At 47.6% G+C, this 23,479-nt stretch overlaps 1 protein-coding gene across 6 annotated transcripts in view; it reads left to right on the top strand.

Moving 5' to 3' along the window:
- Positions 1–23,479, top strand: part of NELF-B (negative elongation factor B) — a 158,038-nt gene that overhangs the window by 90,259 nt on the left and 44,300 nt on the right. For all 6 annotated transcript variants that reach the window (XR_012887154.1, XR_012887155.1, XM_075878485.1 and 3 more), the window contains exons 8-10: positions 393–546; positions 5,202–5,437; positions 7,965–8,075. Coding sequence is in view for 4 of the 6 variants with exons in the window: in XM_075878485.1 (XP_075734600.1) it covers positions 393–546; positions 5,202–5,437; positions 7,965–8,075 (501 nt within the window). In the remaining 2 variants the exon portion in view is untranslated. The remainder of the gene's footprint in view (positions 1–392; positions 547–5,201; positions 5,438–7,964; positions 8,076–23,479) is intronic.

Here is a 23,479-nt window from a genome sequence, read left to right as displayed (position 1 = left end):
GTTTTGTACTTGCTGAACTTACAGGCAAAATTGTGTCTTTGTTTCATCAGGAAAAAGGCATGCATTAGATTCAAGTAACTATGGTACATACCTGAAAAACGGGCAAGTACTTATACATTTGCAACCTGAGGGATGGAGCCTAAATGACATTTGCCTTTTGCGTTTGCACTAAGCTGTGCTGGCACACGTAATTAAAATAGTCGTGAATGAAGGCAAGAAATAGGCATCTGAACAGCTTAAGAGCGGGGAGTTAACTGGCTTTTATTTACCTGGAAGGTTCTCATGCCTGTCGAATTGGCGCCTGGCTTTGGGACCAACGGTGGGAAGTTAAATGTATGTTCACTACAAATGCTTGGGTCAAGTTTAATCTTTACCTTGTTCTTTTTTTTTAGGTACGAAGCTTGAGTTCTAGACTGCCCCAGGATGACCGAGAGTCGGCAATAACGACGATTGAGCACTCAGGACCACCTCCTGATGCATATCAGGCCTACGTTCAGGAAAATGCTGTGGCCAGTGTGCTGGCACTCTACTACACTTTCCACACTGGTTGGTATTCTTTGTGTGCCATTACCCTTGTGTTTGCTTAAAGTTTCCCTGCCAGATTTGCATTCCCCTACGTTGCCGATTAATAAAGTAGAGGAAGTGAGACGTTATGTGTTCATAGAATGGAAAATTTATTTTCGTGGCAGTTCAAGAGCTTCTATGATCCAGTTTTCCTGGCGTTAAAATTGTTTCTGGAAATCCCTCGATAGCCTGCATATCCAGGATTGTTACCTAGAGAAGCACTATCAACGCAGAATAGCTTCAGCTGGTTGGAAAGCTCATCTTTGATATCTGGATATTATCAAGTTTCTAGTCTGTGAAAACTTTTCCTGCTCAACATACAGCTGAAAATCTCCTCCCTTGGTTTGCAGCACTTGCAGTCCCAGGCCATGAGCTCGCTAGAGTGCGTAATGGAACTATTTTCACCGTGCAAAATAACTTTCCCTTGATGTGAACATTCCTAATAACTGCGACACATTACCAGTTGTGGCTCACAAGAAAACAAACAGGACATGCACAGCTCAGTTGTGAGCGAAAGCATCTGACGTGAGCTCGGAAGAAAGTGGGCTCTGTCACCATTATGTAGTGGTGATGACACTACTTCCCGTAATTACTCGAATCTAATGCGCACCTTTTTTTCGGTTAAGCGAGTTCATAAATCGCATGCGTTAGAATCGAGTACAAAAAAAATGAATACGGTCATTCTATTGCCATCGGCATTTTCAAAATATCCGCCCCCTACGTGTGTCGGCATGGCGCGACAACCATTTCTGCCTATGTGTTTCCCATGTGCGGCACTTCATACATGTGCTGAGGAGGTAGTCATCTTGTAGTGCATTAGCATCGACGGCATGGAAGGGCCGACTCCAAAAACTCGAGCGCACCACGATGCCGCTTTTAAAAAAAAAGTCATCGCGTGTGCAGAAATGGAGGGGAAATCGGGCCGCATCGTGTTCGTTCGGAGTTCCCGAAACGTGCATGCGGGACTGGCGGAAACAAAAGCAGAAGATTGTCGGCAGCAAAGCTTCACGCAAAGGCTTCAGTGGACCACAGCAGGGTCGGTTTCCGCAAATTGAAGAGCTGCTCGCCGAGTATGTGCTTGAGCAGCGAGCGGCACAGCGGCCCGTGACGACAGAACTGCTCCAAGTGCGGGCTATGCAGTTAGCCTTAGAAAAAGGGCTTATGCAGAGCCAGTTTAAAGCGGGCAGGTGCTGGCTAACTTAACTTTGTAAAGAGGACAGGCTTTTCCCTTCGAAGGCGAATGGGCATATGCGAAAAGTTTCCGGAGGAGTACGATGAAAAGCTTCACGGTCTTCAGAGGTTCGTCCTAAACTTGCGGCACAACAACAGCTACCTGTTTGGGCGAATCGGGAATGCCGATCAGACGCCTCTTTACTTCAACATTCCTAGCACCACAACCGTCGAGAAGAAGGGGGCGAAGCAAGTTCGCGTGCTGACATCGGTCCACGGTAAAACTACAGTAACGGCAATACTCTGTTACACGTCAGATGGGCACAAGCTTTCCCCGTACCTCATATTTAATTGGAAGACGCTCCGGAAAGGAGTTGTTTTTTCGAGTGGTGTGATCGTGCGGGCCAACGAGAAAAATGGGCGCACGTTGCAATCGATGTCTTACTTTTTTTTTCATCGTCGAAACCGGGTGCGCGTTACAATCGAGGGTGTGGTAGAATCGAGTAAATACGGTACTTTTCTGATGGGAAGCTTGTTGTCAATTCGGTTTCAGTTTAATTTTCATGCACAGGATATTCTTATAATAGTGTAGACCACTTTTAACGTAACCGCTTATAGTGCAGAACCGCTTACAATGCGGTCTTTTTATACTCCCGTCTACCCTCCCATAGAACCCCATGTATGCGCATACCGCTTATTGTGCAGTCCCCCAAGATAAAAAACCGGTTATGATACGGTTGCTGGAAATCGTTTGTGACAATTGCGGTACAGTGCAGTCCACTTATAACGATATCGAGAAAACCTAAAAATATGATCGTTATAACCGGTGATCGTTATATCTGGACTGCCGCCAAAAAATCGTCGCCGGACGTACCTTTTGTAGCTCCAGGCTTCATTTCGCTATTTTCACCAATTAATAAATATTGTAGATAGTAGGATGTCAAAAACAAGACTTTATTTCTTACTCCGAAGAACGCATCACGGGTTCGCTAAGGAAGAGAGACTGACCGACGGCGGGGTGGGAGCAGTGGGAGGAAGAAAGGACAGCCAGAGGTACACAGCCGGAATGCCAACGAGGCCCCGCCCCGATGCCGCCGCGCCGCTTTGCTTTTCGCTTTTTTTATTTTCTCTCTCTTTCCCGCGTTCGTTCGGCAATCTACGAGTAGCTTGCCGTTGTAGAAGGCGGGGAGCCGCGGAGCGCGGCACTTTGCTTTTCGCATTTTTTTTTTTAAATTCTCTCAGCCTCTCCGCGGTCGACGCGCGGTGAGGCGCAAAACGTGACACAGCTGGCGCCATCTGTAGGGCGTTGCGCCAACTCGCGATGCTCTCCTCGGCTTTTTGAACGGCCGGGACGCGCTGCCGGCGCTGTGCTGCAGTGGCGGCAGATACGTACTCGCCTACGCTAACTTTTCGATTTGTCTCGGCATAGTTCGTTTCAGAGGAACTTATCAATCTAAATGTTACGATTATTCTGAATGAAACATGCCGTCCACGGCAAACTTTTCATCGTTGTATCCGATATGCGGTGGATAACATATCGTTATATATGGTTTTTTTCCCCATAGCCCCAATGCATAAAATGAGACTGTTAAGTCGACCCATCGTTATAACCGATATATCGTTATATGTGGTATCGTTATAAGTGGACTGCACTGTAATGAGTGCACTTCTGAAAGGAGGTGCGCTGGGTGCGCTGCTGGGGAGCGAACGACGAGGTCGTTACGGAGGAGAAGAAGGGTAGACTGAGTGAATGAACGAAAGGCGGAGCGAAGAAAAAGATAATGAATTATGACCGCGGAACACTGTGCGGGCTCGCCGATTAAGGGAGGAGGATGGTTGCCTCAGTGACCGATAAGCCTTTGCACTGGCTCTAGTGCTGCTACAGCTTACTACTTCGCTAGCGTGGCTTCGGCCGCGCGCCGCTCAACGTGGCACGTGCGATCTCGTCCTTATAGATTGCATGCGCGATGCGCCTAACAGTTTCCTGTCGCAAAAGGCATCGTTATCGAGCTTGCAACAAATATCGCGTTTGCTTACTCGTCCGTAAATTAGAAACCTATTACGGCTTTATCACGCACGCTGTTCTTGGTTCACTGCTAGTGCGATCTTATTCACGCCGAATCTTCATGTTTTGGACAAACTTTCCGCGACAACATACCAAACAGCAAGCTAGGCCTAATTGGCATTGGTTGCGCTTCGATCGGTAGCGGTTCCGTGAATCTAGTTGCGGTTAGGTATCAAATCATCGAAACTCTTTGCGGTAGCCGCACTTGACGAGAAAGGTACATATCGTTAATGAAAATGAGGGCGGCACATGTAGCGTTCAAATAGTGGTTCGTGATGCAATTGCGATGTCTTAATTTGGGTACGGGCCTGTGAAATCGAATGGTTGGCATCTTTCAAGGCGTCAAATTCTGGCCGTGATTCGACATAGTTTCTGTGTAATGTGCATAATCGAGGCGGTCTGATAGTCGGCGAATTCCCACAATGGTGCTTTCGTTTGTTAGACACTCGCCCTCCCCCTTTTGGGTTCATTTCATTGGCAACGCGTGTCCTTGGACGTTAAATTTTTTTTAACATTCAGAAATTTAAATGTTAGCAAGCACGCATCGCATGTTTCGATTCTCGGACTCGCAAAGCTGCATGCTCAACAGGTTTTGTGCAAGTGCGGCTCTTGAAAAATGTTGTTTTGGTCATAGTGCGGATATTCGCGACTCCCGCGACTTACGTTATAAGCGGTCTATACTGTATTAGTTCATTTTTCAGATGGATGTGCGGTCAGGACAAGTGCTTGGGTCAAGTTTAATCTTTGCCTTGTTCTTTCTAGGTACGAAGCCTGAGTTCTTGACTGCCCCAGGATCACCTAGAGTCGGCAGTTTCATATTCGTGTACAGGATATTTTTATATTAGCTCATTTTTTGGGCACATACGCACTTTTCATTCAATTTTTTGAAATTTGAGAATAAAGATAAGTTCACACTTAAACTACCGTATTTACTTGCATAATTTACGCACACCCGATATTTAGCCAGCTTTACTTCTAAAAAATAATGTATTTACTCCAATACTGTGCGCTCTTTGACCGGCCGGAGCCAGCTCGCCAATGTGTGAATAAAGAAACTTTGGATGGACTTTTGTGTGCATCGGATGGGCGCGCCCCTGCATGACTCTTGCCGAGCAACAAAATTAGCTGCAAGTGCGAAGTCTCTTATTTCGAGGGCTTCCCTTGAACTATGGTCTCCAGATTACCTTACCCAAATACCCATGTTGACGGACTGTCAGAACTGCGTGATCGTTTGCCTCCGTCTCCCCACCTCTTCCACCTTGAGAATTCATGCTCGTGCCACGGCATGGACAGTTTTTCGCAATGTGGTTAGTTATTAGGAATCACTTCTAGCTAAGTGTGGTGGGTCTTGTGTAATATTCTTGTCTTGCCCCCCTCTCTCTCTCTCTCTTTTCATTTAAAGCTCGTCAGCGGGATCGAACTGGCGTAATGAGAGTTCTGGGTTCGTTGGCGGGAGCTGAGGGGCAGCGGGCCTACCAGGATCCATTTCTGCATACACTGGTTGGCCACCTGGCGCTCATGGCTGATGATTTTGCCCAAGAGGATTTCTGCACAGTTGTTTTTGATGAGTTCTTCCTCAGCGGCTTGAGTAGCAGTGCTTCTGGAGGCAGCACAACGGCCGCACTTCCCACCACGGAAGTGAGTTCACCTTTTCTTTGCCTGCCCATTGCTAGGTGGCCGTGATGGCGCATGCATTGACTAAATTTGCACATGCTGTGTTCTCTTGCAGTGCAGAATAGAAACTGTGGAGAGATTTTCAGTGTCGTTAACCTCTACTTGTTTGGCTATGGTGAGACCAGTGCGTGGAATGAGCTGGTGGGCCTCATGTAATAGAGGCGTAGAGCTAAGTCTCATGACATCAGTGCTTTATTTGGCAGCCTTTATTTGATTTAACTTACCCAGTACACCGACACATAGAACAATTTTTGTAGGTTTAAACTATGAGGTTCAGAACTGTGAACCTAAATCTTGTTAATATGCAGTTCTTTTAACCCCTTAGCTGCTCTTTTTTTTTTTCCGAATTTAGATGAAAAAGTGCCCATTTTTTTGTTTCATATTTCGATTCTGCTTGTACTGAAACGTAGCTAGTTGATGTTGAAAAAATATCTTCACCACATACTTACTCAAATCAAAGCAAAAAAGCTCATTTCTGAACAATACCTAGAAAGCGAGCTTCCTGCTGCTAATAAAATTGAAAACTTTATAAACAGAACAGTTTATCTTTCTTCACTTGTGTAGGCTAAGTACCCTTGGGGTATTTCACTCGGGAAGCTTCGGGACTGGGCGGAAAATTTCAAAATGCAGAATTATGCAAGACTGCTTCACTGGTGGGCACTCGCGTGCGGCATGTTCGCGTGCGGGCTGTCTTCATCACCACCAAAGGAGCTACTCATTCACCGTCATCGCCGTCTACACTTCCGTACACAAGATAAATATCTGTGCACGAATCATCATCACTCAAACAAGATGACAAAAACTAATAGCTTTTTTGTGTTCACGGGTCAGGTATGAATGAGTCACTGTCACTGCACACCATCTTTCTACACAAAAACCGCACTCTTGCCTCAGGAGAAAACTAAGCCCTCGAGAAAATGCTGCCAGTTAGCGGCTGACACGTGATTTAGCCAGTAAATGCGCGCTTCTCCGCGGGAACGCTAGAGGGAAGTACCTATTCCGCTAGGATGAGTTCTACTCGTCCAAAGCAGTTTGGTGACAGTTTCGGCAAGACGAGCTCTGCTCGTCCAAAGCAGTTAACGGGTTGACAAGAAAGCATGACTTCAATTCTAGCAAATGTGTAACAATGGAACCAGCAAAGTTTACCCTCAGAGAATTAGAATTCATTTACACCTAATGTGCATTACCTTCATTATAGGCATTGTAGGTGGTAGGTGGTAAGCTGATAGGCTTTTGTGCATAGAAATGAGATGAGTTCACTAAGAAGCAACATTTTTTCAGCTTGCTTAGTTAGTACTGACCTTGGCATGTTTAAAGTTAGTTGTTCGGATTCAGTTCACAAAAAAAAGCATTCATGCATTAATATAAAAGTGTGTTAATTCAGATTTAACAGGACTAGAAAAAAAATGTCCAAGTCAACTGGGCACTGAATTACTGAAAGCGTCAAGAAAACAGTAAACAAATGTCTGTTACATCAATACATTTTCATTTTCCTAAATGCATGAATCCTGCATGTATTTTGCATAAGAGCAGCACAAAAGTGCAGTTTTTGTTATCTTACGACTTTGTTTAAAATCGGACCACGGCGCGAAAACTGTGTTTAGCTAGCCCAGAACATGCTCCGCACTTGTTTCTTAATATTGCCACCACCAACACTCCCAAGCGCACGTGAAGATAGTTTTCACGGGGAAAATTGCCGGCAACTGATTATTAGTCCATGCCAGCTTGCGGACTGTGGCTGAAAACTCAGCTTCTGCCATGTTTCAGTTCATTCAACAATGAGTGGGCATTGCATCAACTCAAAACAAAGCACTGCTAAGTGCCGGAAATGCACATTAGCAAATTCATGGTTACTAATGGAACTTGTTTCGGTGGTCCGCGAAAGTTGTTTTTGCTTTTTTGCAGGTCTTTGCTGTCCAAATAAACTAGGTTGTGGCCAACTATGTCCGAATTAATGAGAGTTTGATGCCATTAAAGAATGCAAATGCTGGCCGGAGCTGGAGAACATGTTCTAATTATACTATTTTCTGAATTAACAAGGGTTGAAATAACAGGCTTTTACATTATTCGCTGGCCTTAATACAGTACAGGCTCTGTATTTAGAGACTTTTGGGCAACTTTTGCTCTTTAGCGCCAAACGGCAGTGCATTTTTATTCAGAGGAAGGATAGTACAGAAGACTCTAGTTACACGAAACCTGAAGGGACCAGGAAAATATATTTTCTTTAACAGGTACTGAGAGATGAACAGGGGTGTAAAATTCAAGTACAAAAGCACTCTTTATAAAGGCAGTTGGATCATTTAAGCTGTAGTCCCGTGAAAGAGATCTCAGTTTACTGAGTACTGTGTAGACTAAATTGCTAGAGCCTTTCTCCTGCTCTCTTGTCCTCGTCTTATTTTACACGACATTTTTTCTCCACATCGAATCCAAGAAAATGTTCTGTGGTGCTAAAAATCGCAGTTTCATAGTGTTCTTGTGTTTCTCGGTGCAGGGTGCGAGCAGTGCTGCAAGGCATCTCCTGCGCTTGTTATGGCATGTGCATGCAAAGCTTCCTCCTGCCAGACTTCAAGGCCTCATGAAGACACTGCAGCCACTTGTCCAGGTGAGTTGGAATAGACAGATACTCTATTTACTCGCGTAATGAACCCACTCGCATAATGAACGCATGTTCCCGCATTGGTTCTTAAAAAAAAAAAAATTTTAAATGTATCTGTTAGTTTTATTTCAGTGTGATAAGCAGTGACGTGGACAATTGAAACACATTTAAATCACGTCATTATATCACCGAATAATGATGCAATAAAAGTTTAAACATAATTTAACAGCCATGATTAAACTGTTATGAGAAGTGTGAGGACTGACGACGTCAATCAAAATTTAGAAGTTGCGCCTTTTACTACAGATCGCCATCTGTCAAACACAGAAGAAACCCCTTTGCTTATACAATAACACCTCGTTTATCTGGATCTCATTAGCTCTGATTCAACGCACAGTCTTTGTGAAACTCTGTATACTTCAGGGGTGTCAAATGCTCGTTAATTCGAAAAGATTTAGCCACGCACCGGTTAACTTAGACAACTCTAGGGAGGGCTATCGGGGGACTCCATGCCTTGTGTCATGCGATCTCGGTCATTTCGGAGTAACCGAAACTGAATGAACTGCAGCAGAGTATGATCATGATGATAGTAAATGAGAGGGAAGTGGCTAGGTGGCATTAGTCACAACCCAGCAAAAGTGCTTGGGCCGCTGCCGCATCTGAGAAAAGCGGAACGCGTGGATGACAGGACGGTTTGGGCTTCCACGCCCCCACAGCTGCTCGCTACACAAACGATGCTGATTTCTTTGTGTTGCGACTCCATGCACGTAGCGTTCTCCGTATCGCAAATTTTCCCCTTGAAAATGCTTCGTAAAAGTTTAGAAACTCGCACGTTTTTTGAACACCAGAAACGCTAGAAAAACGGGAGGGAGCGAGGACTTGGACTGTACTGTTGGGCTCGTTCTCCAGCTTGCGGAAGGGCATTTTTTTTTCTATCTCTCTTTTTCATGCTTTTTCTGCATTACCATCGGTTCTAAAAGCAGGAACGAAAGAGCCAGCAGCCTCCTCATTTTCATTTTGCCTTCCTTCCCCCGCCCGCCCCTTTTTCTTTTTAAAATTCTCTTTTGTGTGTTCGATCAGTCAACTACAGCCCAAGCCTGTTGTATTTTCTCAGCGTACCACAGCTCGCACCTTTTTTACATTGCGGCTGTCCTCGTAGGTAGCCATTGGCGACTGATCACGAGCGCAAATTATCAGAGTCGGTGGGGTAGCGTGCGTGCGTGCACTATATATATGCAAATGATCGGATACAGTCGGTGGCCGATGCTGTTGGCAAATGGTCTGGTCACTTCAGGCCGGCGACGCCAGCGACAGCACCAGCGATCAAAAACGGGGTCGATAGCCGACCGGTCTTTGAAAGATTGGTGGCAGTGTGGAAAAACGGGCCTCGTCTGGCGATGCAAGGTGCTCAGAGTAGTGGGGGGGGGACAAAGGACGGAGGGGTGGGTAACAAAAAGCGGTCGGGGAGAGCGGCAACTAGAGGGGGGCAGGGTCAGCATTTAACAATAAGAATGTATGGGCATCTCGCCGATGCCTGATCTGGTTTCCCCGGAACTAGGCAAAACGCCGACTCAGTTCGCTGTAACCGATCAGCGGCGCTCGGAGACGTTCAATGTAAGTTCGATTTTGTGCCATTGAACCAATGTATATTTTCACACTCACGCGGATATTGTTCGTTATAAGCGAAAGTTCATTTTAAGTGCCCGTTATATGTGGGCTCGACTGTATGCTGCTTCTTCGACACTAGCGCCATCTCATCGGCCACGCCCCTGTGCAATCCTCCTATACAGTAGACTTGCAATAATTAAAACACTGATAAGTCATACTTTTGGTTAATTCAAACAAAATTCAATTTTATGATTGACCCTATATTCTTTCAATGTATTTGAAAGCCTCTTAAGGGGAGATACTACCCGAAAAACGATTTTCTTTAATAAGAGTCTGAATTTAACACAAATTGGCATGCTAATAGAGTTTTTTCACCTCTTTTCAAATATGTCATTTATTTTCATGTAGATTGCTTGGTTTTCTTTCTGCAGGTCAGATACTGCAAAACTATAGCCATTGTTATGCAACAATTCTGACCTATAAAAATTTGAGATAAAGCATGCAGATATAGCTGACTATGATCCTTTAGAACTGTAGAGTGCAAAAAACTATATAAATTTTGTGTGTAGAAAAGGTGAAATACAATAATAAAATAGAAAAATTTACTATGGCTCTAGTTGCCAAGGGTTTTCAATGTTATGTAATTTTTGAAAAACATAATCAAGCAGCACTGACAATCTGAATAGATAGTTGCACTCTATGGGCCTTCATCATGCTATGTGCAAAATTTCATAGAGGTATGACAATTCTAAGTATACGAACTAGCGTGTATAAGAAGCACAGATCACACAAAACTGCAAAAGGAGAAAAACGCATTTGAAAGTTCGAAACTTTTTTTTTTATCACAGAGTTGTTAGAAATGCATAATCTTTGGCCATAATGTTCAACAGAACTTTGAAAAGCACTGCAAGTTACTAGAACTGTCCTGCAGCATAGGTTGTGCCCTCGCGGTCCTTGCAAGCACTCTCTTCTAGCCGTGCCCTTTTCACTCCACGACGACGGTGGGCCCTTGCTTCTGCTGTCAGACGCTCGGACATTCTCTTGATGCGCCTCGCAACGCGGGAATCACTGAAAGTAACTAGATCTCTAGATGGCAGTATGTTGAGCTCTTCCAGGATGTGCTCGAAAGTAGCATGACCCTTGTTGAACCACATGATTGCCATAGCTGCGGCAGTCTCGACAACCGTTCGGGAGACAAACTTAGTCTTGGGGCAAAGTCGCCAAATTTTGCTGTTCAGGGATTCCGATGCGTTCTGGGTTTTCCCTTTGATGCATCGAGCAAGGAGCTTCTCATCCGTTAGCCGCTTATAAATGGACAAAACAGCCAATCCCTGTGCTTTTGTCAGGAGAGGTGTGTGGCGTGGTACAGGTTCACCAAGTGCTTCAGCGCATTGATGTTTGCACCACGACTCTGTTCCTGCAGGGCAAAACTTGTGGCTGCCAGCATTGTCAGTAGAGCATGAGTGGAAGTACGAAGCCCATGCTGCAGTGTACATATCCCGTACACTCCCCCTGTTGCTTGTTATGGCAATCTGATAGTATGTTTGGAGCTTCTGAATGGCTGGCTCTTTCATTTTCTGCCCTCGTGGTAATGGCACATGCAGCTTCCGTAGCGCAGTGCCAAGTCTCTTGGCCACATGATTAGTGCAGTCTTCTTTTTCTATATTGACAGCACCATAGACTTTTGACTCTGCAACTGCACTATATGCTTTGCTGTCACCGTCACTCAAGAATGTCATGAAATGCAGTGGGGTGTCATAAGTCAATATTCTCTGCCAAATGCGCATTGCAGCCTCCGTTTCCATGGCATGGGAGGAACAGTCTGCATTTTTTTCACAGACTGGGCCATGGAATGCCTGCCACACTTCCTCGTCTGGGCCCATATCCTTGTGCCTACTGCATGTCAGGCAGTAATTTGATATGACCCCGAAGTCTAAGCAGAGGCCAGTATCTAAGGAGATAACTGCACCAATCTCGTTGTGGCTTTTGTGGCCCCTCTTCTGCCAAGTGCCGTCGAACATAACAGCCACATCAGTTTTGCCTGCTTCTTCTTTCGTCAACTCTCTGAATCGGCCCAAGTTTTCACTCACAGCTGCCATGGCAGCGGTGTGCACCTTCTTTGCTATCGAAAAAAATCCTCGGTGGTGCATTGGCTTTGGGAGTCCAATAATGGAGCAAAATCTCGACAATTGCTCATGCCCAATGCCGACAGCGCGTGCAGCCACCACCGCCTTCACATATACAGCGAAACTATCTCGGGAGCTCCCACTGTTGTACCGTTGGCTCACTCGGCTGCTGCCGTCCGCCGTAACACGCAAGAACAGTCGCTGAACATTCGCTGTTTTCGCAATGAAGTCCGAGGAGTGACGAAAGTCCCTTGCGCTTTTCTGCCGGCTCCCGAACGGCAAGTTCTTGAATACCGCAAGCAGGGCATGCCGCACCTGCCACAAGTGCCGTCAGCAAGAGGGTGTCGCACAAAACTGTCGTTGCACAAACCTCATCGCGCTGTCTTTCGTCTTTTTCGAAGAAGCCGAGCTTCTTTTCCGAAGCACTGACGAAAGAAAGCGCAGTGTCAATCCCTTCATCGCAGCCACTGTCGCTCGCGCACTCGTCGATGCCGCCGTCAGGCCTAGCACACGTAGGCGCATTCTCATTCGGCGCCGTCGTTCGGGGCGCTTTACGCCGCCTTCCCTTGAACTTGTGCTTCGTTCGAAACTTCTGCGGTCTCACGTTGCACTTTTTCAGGCTTGTCATCGCAGAAATATGCGTAGACGTGCAGAAAAGCAGACGGACCAAATGCTGATGGCCGCCACCAACACAGCTGACAATGACTCGGTAGCCAATGGCGATGCGGCTTAGGGTGCCGCGCGTTTCAAACCGCTCAAACCACGTGATAAAAAGGCCTCGTTTTTTATTTTTTTTTTTGCCCATGTACGAAACTGGCAGTCATCGGAGCTGTAAGAAGAAGGCCGGACGCAACTTTCCCAACCGATCGCGATGGCGGGCGGCACTGCGACGGGGAGCAGCGCGCAGTCAAAGATGGCCAATATCGGCGCAAATTCACGAAATTTTGAGCCACCACGATGCCTTCATACACATTTTTTTTGCATTTTGTGGTTCGTATTTAGTTTTGAAATTTTCACAGAGGAAAGAGGAAGGTTTGAAGATTACAATGCAATAAAAATCAGAAATACGAGAAATTTCGCTAAAAACGCGATTTTTCGACTCGCATCTCCCCTTAATTCAAACTCCATCATTCGGTTAATTTATAGTTTTTGCAGGTTCATACCAGAAAATATCTGCTCCTTTCCCACTACTATTTAAAAATTGGTGCTTATATAACCTTAAAAATGAGAAATAAGCACCTGAGGCCTTCTAGGAAAAAGGCTTTGCAAGTAACGAAATGTTTGAAATGAAGCAAACGCAAGGTAAACTTAGATGCTTCTCAACTGTTATAGGGAGCATTGTGCTGAATTCACATACCTATAGCAGTGAAGCAGTTGGCAATTCACGATTTCAGTGACGCGATAGCTGCACCCATTGTGCCAAACTGCGCCAAGACGGCAAACCTGCTACATGCTGCTACATTTCCTCCTTTCTGCACCTAATTACAAAATGCTATTGAAAAAACGGGTGCAAGACAAAAACAGACAACGCGCAGTTAGGCGTGGCCTGTGACCTTCCAATGTTGCCACGTGGGAGGAAAATGAGGGTCCGGCTGGAGGGGGAAGTGGGAGGATGCGGCCGGAGGCTAATTTATGGGAGGCGCAGACAATTGTCCCCAGATCGGTATAAATTAGCGTAACCTCCTGAAAATGTACCTTAGACGGAATGGCTTGCTGCGAGCCGGTGTTCGAGGCTTTAAGCTAATCGTGTTTGGCATGTGGATAGAAGACAGCATCGCGAATCCGCTGAAAGCTAGAAGGGCAGTGAACTAGTGAACTAGTTTAAAACTTCATTGTAACTCATCGTTAAAGGTCAACTCAGACTTGGCACAAATATTAAGGGGGGACGCGGCTTCCTTATCAAGAAATAGCAAAAAAAAAAAAAATGATTTTTTGAAGGTCAAGTTTTCAGTTTCTGGAACCCTTTTTCTATTTGATTCCAAAATATCTACCCTGAAAATCATGAGAAGTGCGTCAGAAAATTCGTTTTACCCTCCTAAGTAGCGAAAATGTTTCTGGAAATCTCGAAAAAAAGAGCGATTTTCAAAAAAATTATAGCTTCGCGATGGCGCGGCTAGGAGCCAGCTTCTTGGGCTCATCGAAGAGAGTATTTCTCGCTTCAGCTGGCTGGCTCCTCCCTTTGAAAACAAACACACAAAAAGCTAGTGTTTGAAGGTTGTTTCGAGGCCCTTGATTGGCTGTGGCCGCCATGTTACCCCAGCTTACCTCGCCATTGTTAACGATTTCCTCTATAGAGGAGGTCGTATCATTGGCCCAATGTAAACGCTGATGCTTGCTCTGGGAGATCGTCGTCTGCTGTATATGTGTCGCGAGGACATGGCTAGGATATAATTTCGCTTTAGTTAGGAACCGTAAGTAGATGCTCGATCAGACTACTATGTGCGGGCACGTGGTCCACGAGCGTGGCACATCGGAGTTGTCTAGGCCCAACTGTGCTGACGGCTAGACAAACTTTGCAGGCAAAAACGACGTACAGTCGAACCTCGATATATCGAACGGCGCGGCGATCGCGAAATAGTTCGATATATCCAGAATTTGATATAAAAAAATCACGAAAAAAATGCGTCAACAGCTTGCTGAAAACAACCAACGAACCGTTCAAGCGTGGTGCAGTAAATACTCACTTGAAGATTCAAACATAGTATTTATTGTGTTGGTTTAAAATATTGACACACCTCGATGGGCGCATGAAGAGGAAGAGGTGGAAGCGGTCTGGCTCACGAGCAGCTCGGTCGCCGGTTTTCTGGCTCTGAGCTGTACCGATCTCAACCATTTCCTGTAAATAAACGCGTTCCTTCGTCACAGTTGTGGTGGAAGGTGCTGGGTAAGCCAGCTACTGTCAAGCGAGACCGGAGAGCAGCCGTCTACTAACGACGGAACCGCAAGAGCACGAGCTTCGCCGCAGCCGTCGACTAGCGGGCTTGCCACCACTACCTCAAGATATGAACTTGGACGGAGACATCCAGCAGCCGGTCGCGAGGGCGCCGTCTTTCCACTACCGAGAGCCACGCACATTTACAGGAAAACCTGGCGATGACGTTGAAGAATGGCTCAGCCACTATCAACGGGTGAGCCGAGCCAATGGCTGGAATGCGGCCAGCCAGTTGTCCCACGTGGGTCTATTTCTCGATGGCAGTGCTTTAGTGTGGTTCGAGAATCACGAAGACACCTTGACAACATGGGACCAGTTTATGGAGGAGATCAAGAAGTGCTTTGGCGACCCTGCGACGAAGAAGAAACGTGCAGAGCAAATGTTGTCGCAGAGAGCTCAAGCTTGTGGTGAGACATGCAGAACCTACATTGAGGAGGTACTGAAACTGTGCAAATGTGTGGACACCAACATGACGGAAGAGGACAAGGTGGGCCACATTCTCAAAGGAATTGCGGAAGACGTCTACCACTTCCTTATCGGCAAGGAGAGTCTTGAGTCTGTGGCCGATGTGATTGGGCACTGCCGAACGTTTGAGGCCCTGAAGACTCGCCGCATCACTACGAAGTTCGGACGCCTTGCCAATGTTACGACCGTCGCCACTGTCGATGTGTGCCAAGACTCCGTGCCTACCGACCTTTCGTCAACGATTCGCCTCATTGTACGTGAGGAACTTCGTCGTCACCTTTACGCGCCCTTGAACGCCCGAGAACCACCGTGCGATACACCGTCCACAAGTATCAATGCTACGAGTTTCGAGGAGCGCGGCTATTCCAACAGACGTTCCTTCGTCCACAACTGTGACGAAGGAACGCGTTTATTTACAGGAAATGGTTGAGATCGGTACAGCTCAGAGCCAGAAAACCGGCGACCGAGCTGCTCGTGAGCCAGACCGCTTCCACCTCTTCCTCTTCATGCGCCCATCGAGGTGTGTCATTTCCCCCGTTCGCAGACGATGCCCACTGGGCGAGTCAATAGGAAGGTTGGTGGTGATATGGCTTGAGGCGCGCGACGTGTGTCAGCTGTGTCTTGCTAGAGCGCCGACCATTGCTTGTGACGCCGGAGATGACGTATGTGACGTCACTGAGACGGTCAATGACTACAAATGGTCCGGAGTAGTGGGCCAGAAACTTTTGGCATAAACCACGTTTGCGGACAGGTGTCCACAACCACACCAGGTCACCCTTTGTGTAGGCAACGGAGTGATGGTGGGCGTCGTACCGGGTCTTGGAGCGCTGTTGAGATGCAATGGTTCGAAGGCGTGCGACGCGACGGGCTTCTTCAGCGCGGCATAGTGACTCGGCAACCGATGTTTCCACATCTAACGTAAAAGGCAGAATGGTGTCGAGGCAACTGCGGGGGGAGCGGGCGTAGAGCAGGAAAAAGGGCGCGTACCCTGTTGTCTCGTGTTTCGCGGTGTTGTAGGCGTATGTGATATAGGGCAGTACTTCGTCCCAGTTTTTGTGCTTGGCATCAACATAAATTGACAACATGTTCGTTAGCGTCCTGTTGGTCCGCTCTACGAGGCCATTCGTCTGGGGGTGATACGGGGTTGCGTGGCGGAATTGGCTGGCAGACAGGCGTAGGATCTCTTCAACGACGTCAGCGACGAACTGACGTCCCCGGTCGCTAATGACGACTCGTGGAGGGCCATGACGGAGAATGATATGCCGAAGCATAAACTGCGACACGTGAAAGGCTGTTGCAGTAGGTATAGCCGCAGTTTCTGCGTAGCGCGTCAGGTGGTCGACGCACACGATGACCCATCGATTGGCACTGGCTGAACGCGGAAACGGACCTAGAAGGTCGACACCAACAATCTCGAAGGGAGAGCTAGGAGGTGGTACGGGATGGAGAAGTCCGGGTGATGTAGTCGTGGGACGCTTGTGACGTTGACATTGTTCGCAACCCGCTACGTATTTTTCTGTGTCGCGTCGCATCTTGGGCCAGTAAAACCTTTGCTGGATGCGATGAAACGTTCTGGCGAAGCCCATGTGCCCACTGGTTGCGTTGTCATGGCAGAACCGAAAAATTTGGGGACGTAGAGTGCGTGGAACTACCAGAAGCAGACGGGCGCCTTGGCCAGAATAATTCTTCTTGTAAAGGACGGCGTCATGGACTACAAAAGAGCTTGAACTGGCCGGGTCATTCGCGGAGGCAAACAGGTGATCTAAGCAATGATCCTCGTGCTGTGCTGTCCGGAAAGCCGCGATGTCAGGAAAATGAGAGTCAATAGCTGTGATAAAATCGTCAAAATTATCAGCTTCACACTCGGTCGTTGGTAGAGGAAGCCGTGACAGGCAGTCAGCGTCTGCGTGGCGATTACCGCTCTTGTAGCGGACCGTGAAGTCAAATTCTTGTAACCGTATGGCCCATCGCGCAAGTCGACCAGATGGATCACGTAGGCTCACCAACCAGCAAAGAGAGTGATGATCTGTGATAACTGAGAAACGACGACCGTAGATGTAGGGGCGAAACTTGTGTACGGCGAAAACGACGGCGAGGCACTCCAATTCGGTAACCGTATAATTACGCTCTGCCTTGCTCAGGGACCGGCTTGCATAGGCGACGACGTGTTCAGCATTGTTGTGTCGTTGAATAAGCACCGCGCCGAGACCAACTCCACTGGCATCGGTGTGGATTTCCGTGGAAGCAGAGGGATCGAAGTGGCATAGTATTGGCCCGGAAGTGAGAGCGAACTTTAGTTGCTTAAACGCTGACTCACAATTTGGTGTCCAGTGGAAAGGGACGTCCTTGCGCAGCAAGTCAGTCAGTGGCTGGGCCTTTTCAGCAAAATTAGGTACAAAGCGGCGAAAATAAGAGCATAGGCCCAGAAAGCTTCGTAGCTCGCGGATAGACTGTGGCTGCTTAAACTTGCTGACGGCGTCCACTTTCTGCGGGTCCGGTCTAACACCAGCTTTGTCCACAAGGTGTCCTAAAACCAGTGTTTGCCGTTCACCGAAACGACATTTTTTTGAGTTCAGTGTCAAGGCGGCTTTCTCCAAACATGTTAGAACAACGTCAAGGCGATGATTATGTTCTTCAAAAGTTCGTCCAAAAATAACCACATCGTCCAGGTAACATAAACAAATTTCCCATTTAAGGCCTCTCAAGACGGTATCCATATAGCGTTCAAATGTTGCCGGAGCATTACACAAGCCGAACGGCATAACATTAAATTCAAATAGACCGTCTGGCGTTACAAAAGCCGTCTTCTCTTTATCAACTGGATCCATGGGAATCTGCCAATACCCGGATCGCAAGTCTACCGAAGAAAAGTAGGAAGCTGAATGAAGGCAGTCAATTACGTCATCAATGCGGGGGAGGGGGTACACGTCCTTCTTGGTTATAGAATTGAGACGCCGATAATCAACACAGAACCTCCAGGACCCGTCTTTTTTCTTTACCAAAATAACAGGCGCAGCCCACGGACTTGACGATTCTTGAATTACACCAGTGGCTAGCATCTCGCCAACTTGTTCAGCAATAACTTTGCGTTCGGACACGGACACGCGATAGGGCTTTTGTCGGAGAGGATGAGCAGAGCCAGTATCGATCTTGTGACGAGCGCGCGTGGTCGGTATCTGAGCCCTAGGCACCTTCCGTGCAAAATCAAATACTTTAGCATGTCTCGCCAGCAGTGCAACCAGGTCTTTGCGCTTCTGTGAGGAAATGGACTTGCTAACCATTTTTGAAAATTCAGCTTCCATACCAGAAGTTTCCGGACCCGCCCTTTCAAGATCGCTTAAAGCTCCAATGCAGGTGCTGCTCTGCTTTTCGAACAGGGCAAGGCGCATACCAGCCGGTAGTACAACCGACTCGGGTGAGCTGTTTATCACCCATAATTGAGCCGTCTCGTCTGCGAGAGATACAATGCATCGTGGTACAAAGATGTTTTTCTTGAGACAAGCTACAGGCAACGGCTCAATCACTATGTCACGTGAATTCAAACTCGAGTTGGTTTCCGAAGTGGTCACTTGTACGCTGGCCGTGGACCACGCTGGCAGAAGTACATCTTTAGCTACAGTGAGGTTACCTTTCTCACAATCAGGCTGCTGGGCGAGAGTAGACAACAGAACCTCACCTGCTCCACAATCCACGGTCGCACGACACTCTCGCAAAAAGTCTATGCCAAGTATAACGTCATGCGTTGATTGAGCCAGTACTGTGAATTCCGCCTTGAACGTTTTACCGGCAACACTAACAGACGCAGTGCAGACGCCGACAGGACGCAAGAATGCGCCGCTCACTGCCCGAAATGTGGCAGGTTTGTCCCAGTGAAACATAACCTTACGGCCTAGTCGTTGCTTAAAAACTAAACTCATCACGGAAACACTTGCGCCAGTGTCTATCAATGCCATCGTGGGAACGTCGTCAACAAGTACCTGAACCTTATTCTGAAGCATAGAAACTGGTGGAGGCATTCTTTGATGAAAATCGGTACGTCCAGCGACCTCACCTCCGTCGGCCGCGCTGGCTAGTTTCCCGGTGGCGGAGACGACATTCGTGACCGGCGCCGTGGAGATGGTGACCGAGGTGGACGGGTGGTGGGCGGCGTTAAGCTGCGCACAGATCCGGGCGAATCACTCCGGTTGATCGGCTGGTAGGCGTGCCGCTCGTCAGTTGGGTTGGGGGGCCAGTAGGTGTAGTCAGGCCGTTGGCTTCGTTGTGCAAACGTCGCGGATCTCTGAGGGAATGTCGAACGTGGATTACGTCGCATTGGGCAAAATCGGGCGATATGTCCACGAACACCGCACTGGTAGCAGACGGGCCGTTCACGGGGCATAGGGAACGTCGCTGGATGTTGAGGGTACGCGGCGCTCTGTTCCCACTGAGACGCAAAAGGAGGTGGATGGCTGTTGTAGCCGTAACGACTGTGGGGAGCATAAGGCGGCTCTACATAAGAAGACGCCGGTGGTGGAGCCCTTAGCTGAGGGCCGCGGTTGGAATAGCTGCGCTCCTCGAAACTCGTAGCATTGATACTTGTGGACGGTGTATCGCACGGTGGTTCTCGGGCGTTCAAGGGCGCGTAAAGGTGACGACGAAGTTCCTCACGTACAATGAGGCGAATCGTTGACGAAAGGTCGGTAGGCACGGAGTCTTGGCACACATCGACAGTGGCGACGGTCGTAACAATATTGAAAAAGAGTAGCCTGCTTTTTGTTGGCCATGGCGTGTTTGACGACTGCGTCTTCAATATAGTCCAGGCGATCCATAAGTGATAGGCCAGTGCCTTCAATCGCGCCGCAGTGGCAGCGCACAAGGGCCAAGGCAGCTATGACCTCAGCTGATGTTGGGAGCAGGGCACCATCAGCGCTTGCGGGATCCACCTCGGCAGAGTCTTCATTTGGCTCCTCAACAGTAGCTTCGGCGACAATCTCCACATCCGTGAGCTCCGCCGTTCAGAGTTGGGCCTGTCACGCACCACAGCGCGCGACAGGCCTAACTCCGAAGAGTGCGCGACAGGCCTAACTCCGAACGCACGAATACTGAGAGCTCAACGACCGATGCCTGCCGATGCTACAGGGGAGGAGCTTGCAACAAGTGCGCAGTGTGCCGTTGACACCATATAGACTGCAACGACTGCAAGTTGCAAGGCTGCGGCGTGAGTCCAGGTGTAAAGCGCGCACATGGCGCGCCCATGCCGGCTCGCCTGACTGCTTTTCTTTTCCCGGCGGCAGCGCGGGCCGCATCCGAGACAGTCGTCTGCGTCCTTTCTCTCCTATACTTTCCTCCTCAATCTTTACCTCCCACTCCGCCTCCCCCCGTGCGAAGCCGTGTCGGTGCCTTCGTATTAGAAGAAAATAACAGCTCCACGCTTTTCTCTTCACTTTCCTCATTCAAGAACCTCTACCGCAAGGCTGCGGCGCGCGTACGTCGCTACGTTAAAGTGGCACTCTCTGCGCCATCGATGTGTGCAGCATTCATAAACGCCCGCCGCTCTACCGCTACTTTCGAGAGTTGCGGGAAAGCTCGCCGCCTGTCAATGGAGCGCGGGCGGTTTAAGGTGGCTGAGTTCGATATATCCATTATATGTCAAACTTTGTTCGAAATAAAAAATCAATAATGCATGCGATTTTCCGCGTGATATAGGAACCTTTCAATATAGGCAATAATTTGTTATATCCGTGTTCGATATATTGAGGTTTGACTGTACTAGCGCAATCGTGGAAACGTGCTTCTTTGCAGGCAACGAAGCACTTCACTCGCTAGCTTCACGGAATCGTGGACAAACATTTTACGCATTGGCAGTGGACCCCACAGTCAAGCTCGTCACCCCCCCCCCCCCCTTCATCCACTGCCAAAATTGCACGGAACAGCGGCCAGTACTTTTGCGCGTCCGCACTTGGAAATTCGATACCAAGTGCAGTGCGCACCGATTTTTTTGTCATCGTAGCCACACATTTCGCGCATCATCACTGAATGCCGCCGCCAAGTGCATCACGCACCGGCTGCACTGTCTACGCGGTCATGCACTTCACTGTCATAGAGTGCTGTCAATACGCTTTTGTGATGCGATTTAGGTGGGCTTGGGGCCGTACTTGGTATCGCCGCGAGCATCTATGAATGTTCTGAGACAATGAAAGCCTCGTAAATTAGCGTTTCTGCGATCCCTAAAAACTGAAGCTCTTCGGGCGACTGCCGTGCTCACACCACGTACTGGATCGAGACTCGAGCGCATCTGCAGTGCCAGTCCTTGCTTGGTGAATGAAAAAACACGACTCTCTGCAGCTCTTGACAAGATGTCAGGCAAGAAAACAACCAACTAGTCAACAGCTCTTCTGCAATTGAAAAAAAGATGAAACAGTGTTGCTAGTCTTCAATATAAATTTCATAGTTATTTATTTGTTCTTCAATGATAACAGCTCTCCTACATTATTTTGGTGGCCAGAATGCAGAATCAATTTGTAGCTGGTTGAATCTGGTATTAAAAAATGCTATGGAAGGTTTAAAATTAGTTTATGGTAATATTCAGTGATGTTGTGCAAACATCTCCAAAGATCCATTATTGCACAGAACTTCTTAATTCAAAAGCGTTCCTCGTTAGTTCACTCGTTTGCTTCGCACGGTCAGTGTCCCATTTGACAGTGAGCCTTAAAAAGGGCCAGTCAACAGGCTCTGACTTTTTTTTTACACCCCCCAAACAAGCTCGGTAATTCATAGAGTAGATTGCAGCAATCACGTTTTTTTTTTAATATTACAGAGCTGCGTGCCGCGCAGAGCCTCTATTTCAAAAAACAATTCCCCCGCTCCTTTCCTACGTCTGACTAATGCTCTTTGCACGTGTAGTGACAACAATTCGGCGAGGTGACGCAGCACGCAGCTTGTCGATTGGTCTAAAGCAGGTCTCAACAAACAGTAGTGAAGTCAATGACAGTTCCTGTTCCCACCCACTGCTACGACAGAGCTATTCAATCATCCATGCATCGAAATCAAGACACTTCACTGACCGAGTTTTTAGGAGTGAGCAGATTGTCGCGCTAAATGTTGATCAGCACACCCACTATTAAGCGCATTATTTGTGTTTTGTGTTGTTACTCTCACATGGCGCGACACTCTGCTCCCAAAAAATCGGACTCCAGAAAAAACGGGCCAACTTGAAGTTCAGATTTTGGAACACACTTTTGCTGCAAATCGAGTGACTGGGCTGCGCAAAAGCATCGGCAGCGGGCAAACGGTAAACAATCAGGCATCACAGCAAGCGGAGGTGCGTTGTGGCTGATCGAGTTCAACGATGACGTGAATCGCTAACGCCTTGTCCCATTGCCAACGTGGGCGGAGTCACGATGGGCCACGCCTTCCCCTCCCTTGAAGGAGAAGGGTGGCGAGGCCGCACAAAACTTTGAAAACAGCTTAACGCGGTGTTCTAGCTTCTGTAACTTCCTTAATATAGCACGTATTTGCAAAATGTTTGTAGTAGCATGCTCACGAAGTAAGTCTTTATATTTCTCTTTACAAAAATTTTTTGAGATTGGGATTGTTTACTGGCCCTTTAAGCTGCTCCAAATGCATTTTTGGTTGCTCCAGAAGTTGTTTTTGCCGCTCCAAAATGCATTTTTGACTGCCCCAAAATAATCTTTGCCTGCTCCAAAATGCCCTTTTTTGCTGCTCCCAAAATCTGCTCCAAAAATCTGCTCCAAAACAGCTCAAATCAATCACATCATTGCGATTTCTTTAAAAGGTCTCATCAGCAGTAAATGGCCAATAAACTTGTGGATTTTACTCCTCAGTTTTCTGTTCACTATGTGCAGTTAGAACTTAAGAACACTTCAAAAAGTTTTAAATGTGATAAAATCAGTGCCTAATCATAATGTGTGGTGTCACCCCACCCAGAGTCATATATCTGAGAACTTCTGATAATTCAAACTTCTTAATAATTCAAACAAAATTCTGAGGTCCCTTCGAGTTTAAATTAACAAGAGTCGACTGTACGTGAACATACACGGACTGTGCGTACTGCACCGCACTGAGCTTCTGACATGGCGGCTATGCACACGACCGCAGACAGATGGCAGCAGCTTTGCATGTCGTCTCTAAAAAACCGTGCATTTAAAGAAAGAAAACAGAAAGAGGGAAGAGGTCTCATGCTCCTGAGGTGTACGTGGCCTACCTTCTTCCTTGATGCCATTCCTCCCTGCTTAGTTTCCAGTGCTTTCATCAGGACGAGAGATGAGAGAAAGGAATCG

The sequence above is a fragment of the Rhipicephalus microplus genome, chromosome X (assembly GCF_043290135.1).
Source record: "Rhipicephalus microplus isolate Deutch F79 chromosome X, USDA_Rmic, whole genome shotgun sequence".
Taxonomy (NCBI): Eukaryota; Metazoa; Arthropoda; class Arachnida; order Ixodida; family Ixodidae; genus Rhipicephalus; species Rhipicephalus microplus.
This window is presented reverse-complemented; position numbering and strand designations above follow the sequence as displayed.